Below are 7,594 nucleotides of genomic sequence, written 5' to 3'. Positions count from 1 at the left end.
CATGTTCGCACTCATAATTGGAGTTGAACAATGAAAACGCATGGACACAGGGAGGGAAACAACACACACTGCGGGCCTGTCGGGGGGTGAGGGGCCAGAGGAGGGAGAGCATTAGTACAAATACCTAATGCATGCAGGGCTTAAAACCTAGATAATGGGTTTATAGATGCAGCAAACCACCATGGTACGTGTATACCTATGTAAAAAACCTACACATTCTGTACATATATCCCGGAACTTAAAGTAAAAAAAAAAAAGAGAGAGAAAATAAAACTCTAATTATTAAAAAAACACTAACAATGAAAATTTAAAAATAAATATAGAATAATAATAATAAAAGAACACAGTGGCTACTACATTAGCAGGAAATATTGTTTCTTCCGTATTCATATCATGAGGATCTCCTTTTGGAGTGACTATTGCTTTCCTACAATCACATTCCCAGCTCTATCATGCTTCTTGTGTTTATAACTGGAGATACCCAATTACTACACCATCCTCACTTTATGCAGGCACCCAATGCCAAATTAATCCCCAATTCTAATCCTGTCTGAGAAAAAGTGAATCATCCAAAACTGATATTTTCTTAAACCTTTCTCAAAATCATCCCATGGAAAGCCAAATCCTACAAAGACACTCCTGGTTTGTGAGATTACAGGTTCGTCCCTGTGGCCTTTTATTGACTGACTTTACCACCTAGATTGCTTTAATAGAAAGCAGAATGTGCTAAATGCTGTTAAACATGTTTAAGTATTCTGTAGTTGGGGTGTTAAAGAGGAAGTGATTACTTTAAATTTCATATGGAACCAAAAAAGAGCCCGTATAGTCAAGACAATCCTAAGCAAAAAGAGCAAAGCTGGAGGCATCACTCTACCTGACTTCAAACTATACTACAAGGCTACAGTAACCACAACAGCATGGTACTGGTACCAAAACATATATAGACCAATGGAACAGAACAGAGACCTCAGAAATAACACACAACATCTACAAATATCTGATCTTTGAAAAACCTGACAAAAACAAGCAATGGGGAAAGCATTCCCTATTTCACAAATGGTGCTGGGAAAACTGGCTAGCCATACACAAAAAACTGAAACTGGACCCCTTCCTTACCCCTTAAATAAAAATTAACTCAAGATGGACTAAAGAGTTAAATGTAAGACCTAAAACCATAAAAACCCTAGAAGAAAATCTAGGCAATACCATTCAGGACATAGGCATGGGCAAAGTCTTCATGACTAAAACACCAATAGCAATTGCAACAAAAGCAAAAATTGACAAATGGGATCTGATTAAACTAAAGAGCTTCTGCATAGCAAAAGAAACTATCATCAGAGTGAACAGGCAACCTACAGAATAGGAGAAAATTTTTGCAATCTATCCATCTGACAAAGGGCTAATATCCAGAATCTACAAGGAACTTAAACAAATTTACAAGAAAAAAAACAACCCCATCAAAAAGTGGGCAAAGGATATGAACAGACACTTCTCAAAAGAAGACATTTATGTGGCCAACAAACATATGAAAAAAAGCTCATCATCACTGGTCATTAGAGAAATGCCAATCAAATCCACAATGAGATACCATCTCACACTTGTTAGAATGGCAATCATCAAAAAATCAGGAAACAACAGATTCTGGAGAGGATGTGGAGAAATAGGAATGCTTTTACACTGTTGGTGGGAGTGTAAATTAGATCAACCATTGTGGAAGAGTGTGGCTATTCCTCAAGGATCTAGAACCAGAAATACCATTTGACCCAGCAATCCCATTACTGGGTATATAACTAAAAGATTAGATATCATTCTACTATAAAGACACATGCTATAAAGACACGAATGTTTATTGCAGCACTATTCACAATAGCAAAAACTTGGAACCAACCCAAATGCCCATCAATGTTAGACTAGATAAAGAAAATGTGGCACATATACACCGTGGAATACTAAGCACCCATAAAAAAGGATGAGTTCATGTCCTTTGCAGGGACATGGATGAAGCTGGAAACCATCATTCTCAGCAAACTAACACAGGAACAGCAAAGCAAATGCTGCATGTTCTCACTCATACTTAGGAGTTGAACAATGAGAACACATGAACACAGGGAGGGGAACATCACTGACTGGGGCCTGTTCGGGGGTGGGGGGCTAGGGGAGAGATTGCATTAGGAGAAATACTTAATGAAGATGATGGGTTGACGGGTGCAGCAAACCACCACGGCACGTGTATACCTATGTAACAAGCCTGCACGTTCTGTATCCCAGATAAATGTATCCCAGAAGTATAAAAAAAAAAAAAGAAATTAGGAACACACTGTGGCAGGCACCTGTAATCCCAGCTTCTTGCGATGCTTAGGCAGGAGAATTGCCTGGAAAAAAAAGTCATTAAACCTAAAGAGTATACATCATATATGTGAATGCCATGATTAACTTCAATTAACATTTCATCTATAACTTCTCCTGGGCTTACATATCTAATTTATTTTAACTTCAAAGCTGCTAACTCACCATATAGGAAAAATGCCAAACAGGTTAATTTCCCTGTGAATGTGAGAATTTTTATCTCCTATCATTTTTCGCCAGGTATTTTTTTTCCTAATGCTGGAATACCATTCTCAACACAAGAGCTGCATAATATTTTATAACTTACCCTTTATATGTTGAGTCATTCCCAGAACTGCCAAGATAGCCTTTAAGGACAATGCTGTGTCAATTACTGTAATCACTTCCCGCTTCTTTCTCTCTTAGACATTTGCCATTTAAGTCACAGCTTCATTCTGAATGGTCTCTTGATTTTAAACCTCTTGTTGAGAGATTCGCTGACTTCTCAAATAAGAGTCAATTTATTAATTTTTCCAGAGCTTTTGACATTTCTGAAAAAGTCACTTTCTCTTCACTTTAAATATCATTTTCACCAGGTAATCACTTGTCTATTAATTTAAGTGTAAAATTCCTTCTTGATGTTCTTTATAAAAAAGTTATGTTCTTCTATTGCCTTGCCCTAAAGATGTCATAATTTTTATGGCATTCTACAACATACTTAGTGATGTATTCTCCATTTTATCTGTGGCAAGTAGCAATCTCCTTTTTTTTTCCCCCTGCAGGCCTACTCTTTTTGGTTTCAAATACTTTCTTAAAATTCACTTATTCCATACATTCTGAACACTTTCTTAATGACTTTATAATTGCTAACAAACCAAAAAAAACCTCTAAATTGGGGCCAGATTAGTTTTTCTATCACATGAAAGTTAATGACAATGGAAAATATCTTGCCTTGCCAAACACGTGAAGAAATTGCCCTTCAAAGTATCTAATAAGTATTTTTAAATGCTTTGATGAGCCTTGTCATTTCTATATATGCAAAACTATTTAGAATATTTATAAGGAAATTACTTTCTTCCCTATGTCCCACATTTTATTTGCATCAAATTAAGTCTACTTTCCTGAACATACAACTAGAAACTTCCTTCCATGTATTTCATTCTGGGAAGCTCTTGTCAAAGCCCCACCAACCTACCTTTTAACCTACGTATTTCTAAATGTATGCCTAAAATACAAACTTCTCCAAGAAGACATTATCTCACCCCTGCCCTCAATCCTTTCCTTAATCTCCACTGCCTTTTTTTTTAAGTTTCTGTAGCATGTCTCTGGCATTAAGCAGAAATTACAATGGTGTGAAAATATTCATGGTCACAGAAGGGACCAATCTTGTTAAACCAAATATGGACTTTTTAATCATCTCATTCTCTGCTCAACTCACATGTCTCTCTTCATTATCATTTGCTACCTGTGGCTTTGTCTAAACCCATACTCATTATGTAACGCCAAAGGTTCTTGCCTTAGCAACGCCAAAGGACTGGTGTGGCAGCAGCCTGCGGCAGGTGAGAGGGACACGACTGAGAGAAAAAAAACAAAACAAAACTGTAGGCTTTTTTGAGCAGAGTGACAGTACAAAGCTTCCATAGCATGGAAGGGGTCCCAAGTGGGTAGACAGTGTTAGATTTTTCGATCACCTTTTAAATAGGCGGGAAATAGGTGCAGAGGGAAGATGTTACCAGAGCGAGAAACAAAGGCAGTAAACTATTTTGTGACATATCTTAGATTTTAAGGAAAACCAGAATTGTAACTTAGGTTTCATCTACTTTATGACCTTGCAGTGTCATGGCAAAGGAGACAGGATTTTACAGGACTTTACAAAGTATGTTTACAAGGAATTGGAATTGGGAGCATAGATAAGGTCCAAAGCTCACAGAGAAACATGCTTTTAACATCCCTTTGAGTTTTAGGGGAGGGGAGAAGGAGAGAGGACATAGGGAAGCTTACAGCAAAATTTTTGCTATTTATAGCTTTCTTGGGGAAGAAAACACATGCACAAATTCTGATGTTAGAAGTATTTTCAGCATATATCTTCAATATTATTCATCCAGGACCAAAGTAAGTCCTGATGCAGGAAATGAGGTCCGCCCAGTCTCAGTCTGATAGGAACTCTGCAGGAAGAGCTTCATCAGGTTCAGGTAACAGGGCTGCTCCCGGCAATAGCGCTTCAGCAGGCGGTAGATATATGCTTCCAGAAGGACAGCATCACTGATGGCATCCAAACCTACGCCTGGCTTCTGATACCAGCAGATCTGTCCCCGTTGGGTGAGAGGTGAATCTGTGATGTCACCTGCCACCAGGAAGAAAGTTTGCAGCAGTTTCACACAGCATCCCACAGCAGGGCCCGCTAGAGACCGTCAGCATCCTGTTCCCTTGGCTCTATCAGCTTCCTGAAAGCTACTAGCACTCTCAAAGCCTGCTGATACTTGCCTCCACTGGCGTTGTACTCCAGGACGTCCTTGAGCTGGGCAATAGCATCTCCTGTCTGTGGGTGCCCCGTCTCATCCTCAGTCAGCACTCTAAAGATCTGGGAGAAGTGCCGAATGAAATCCTGCTTTTCTTGGGCATAAATATCTGATTTCTGGTCTCCATTCTGAGGGAGGAGCAAAGGGCTCTGTTCCTGGATACGGGTTCCTGCTCTTATCATCTTTTATTAAATAACTTTCAGCACGGTAAGATGTGATCCTAATTGATGATTAACTACCATTTTTACATTTTTTTCTTTAACCCCAAAATACGCTGTAATTGCAAATCAATACAGTCTTTGGGGATGAGTTAAGCCACAGACCCATATGGCACAAACCTTGATGACTCAATGACATTTCACTGTGGATATTAATATTGTGCTTTAGTGCTACCCACTCTTTTGCTGGTAATGCTTCTGCCTCTACTTTTAATTATATTTAGCATGCCCTTTTATAATATGTGGGACATGGCTCATGGAAATATGGAGAGCATGTTTACATCAACAAATAGAAGAAAAAGGAAGACTAAAATGAATGCCAGCAATCCCAGCATTTCTGGAGAAAAAAATAAAGTAAATGGGGCCTTTTTTAAATAGACTACTTTTTTTGCTTCAGAAAGACATCTTTTATACATTTTTTCTCAAATACTAAAAAACTTAAAGAACCCTATAAAAAAAAAGCAAGGAAAAATAATACATAAAAAATTGATACTTGGAGATGTTTGACTATTATTTTTTGCTTCATAGAATTTCTTGGTTTTTAGGGGCAGTTTAATTACCCGTATACTTTGTTTTTCCTTTCCCTTATCCCTAGCAGTGTCAACATAGGAAGCAGGCCATATGAATTTATGAGAAGACATGTCCAGTTAATATCTAGTAATAGCTGTCATTTAATGCCTGCTTGTCGTGCGCTAGGCACTGTTGTTAAGTGCTTTATGCACATTTGTACACGCCCCCATCAGCTAGAAATGTAGGATGTAGGTACTTATTCTCATTTTACAATCGAAGAGATTGAATTTTTGATAATTAAGAAATATGCCCAAGGTTTTATTCATATACCTATCAAGGTATAGCCACTCTGAAGCTAGAAGCTATATCCTTTATGATAATGTAACCACACTTTCTTTTCTTTTTTGCAGATTAAGATATGAAACTCTCAGAGGAAAATTTGCATTGTTGAAGCTAACTCTGAATAATATTTGAACCCTCAGTATATGCATGTGTGTGTGTGTATTTATATATATATTAAAAAACAAAATATTTGGTATAATTACTCCTCCAACTTTTAGCCATCATTAATATTTTATAATGTTAAATTGCAATTTGGCAAACTGCAAATAAGATTTTTAAATAAAAATAGAAATATTGTTTTCTATTTATTTTAATATGAGATTTAATGTCATATACAATACCAAAAACTAATTTTATATATATTTTTTGTAGCATTTATAGTATATATACACAATATATACTGTTTATATACTTATATATTATATTTATTATATATAACATGTGTATATATGGATGTGTATATATATAAAATATGTAAATGACTGAAAAATGCATAAATTAGATAACTTTTTATTTTTAAAAGTTTTTATAATAACGTTCTTATTGATTATATGTGATATGTTTTATCTGATAATATAAATTTTGGGGCAAATATTCAGATAAAATTATTAATATCTGTTTAAAATTGATTCTATTTATTTCATATGCTAATGATCAACTCCCTATTACCTTAAAAAGCATGCCAAACAATCTGTCATATAAGCACCTTAGAAGTCAACCACTCTGTCTTAACAACAAGTAAAAAGATGAACAAAACTCAAAAATGAAAATTTCTTCTTAGACTGTCAGAGAAATTGACATCACAAGACAAACTACTGTCCTCAAAACTGCAGAAATCTCTGCAGGAGTCCAGGTAAGAAAACCTAAACTGTAATGAATGGATTGCTGGAGGCTAAGGTTGGAAAAGTCTGACAGTAAAAAGCACAGGACAGGGTCATGGGAGGCCCCATCCTTTTGTGAGTTTTACTTTTAGTAGCTATTCCAGCTCCTCACAATAAATATTAGGAAAAAATAATATCTTCATCCTTTTAGTAGGGGAACAGGAAAAGAAATAATTTTAACATATGGCAGAGCATTCTGTTCTTTTTAACAATGGCTGTCCTCAGTAGAATCTATTTTACTATAGCCTAACCTGATGGGATTTTATCAGAGTTTACCCTACCTGGAAAAGGGGAATACCAAACTCCAGTTAGTTCTAGCTCTTCCTTTCTATGAAGGGAAATACCCAATCATAGTCTTCTCTAGCCATCCAGTCCCACCTAAGGGAGAGGGGGATTAACACTGAGAGTCACTAATATAGTTTGTAGTCTAGGAACACAGGCTCACCAATACTGAGACCTAACCATAGAACTATATAACTCTTGCCCTCTCTAACTCCTAACCTTACCATCACACCACTAAAGGCCTATTTGCTGGAATTTCATTCACCCAGTATGTCATGTCCAGATTTCAGCAACGAATTACAAGGCATACTAAAAGGCAAAAACCAACCATTTAAAAACCAGTTTAAAGAGACTGAAAAAGTATAAGAATTGGAGTCATATATGGCAGGGATGTTGGAATTATCACACTAGGAATTTAAAATAACGATGAGGGTGCCAATGGAAAAAGTAGACAACATTCAAGGACAGATAGGTAATTTAAGCAGAAAGATAAAATTTTAAGAATGGATGAAGAAGA

The 7,594-nt window shown here is 36.5% G+C and overlaps 1 protein-coding gene across 1 annotated transcript; it reads right to left on the bottom strand.

The window, feature by feature from the left end:
• Positions 1-3,817: 3,817 nt before the first annotated feature.
• On the bottom strand, positions 3,818-5,026 carry LOC100974663 (farnesyl pyrophosphate synthase-like). The gene is given in 4 exon segments (XM_055105359.2): positions 3,818-3,899; positions 4,212-4,248; positions 4,463-4,720; positions 4,723-5,026. Coding segments are annotated over 4 exon segments (681 nt in total).
• Positions 5,027-7,594: the final 2,568 nt, after the last annotated feature.

Source organism: Pan paniscus, chromosome 22 (genome assembly GCF_029289425.2).
Source record: "Pan paniscus chromosome 22, NHGRI_mPanPan1-v2.0_pri, whole genome shotgun sequence".
Taxonomy (NCBI): domain Eukaryota; kingdom Metazoa; phylum Chordata; class Mammalia; order Primates; family Hominidae; genus Pan; species Pan paniscus.
The sequence above is the reverse complement of the archived record's forward strand: the minus strand, read 5'-3'. Positions and strand labels throughout refer to the sequence as shown.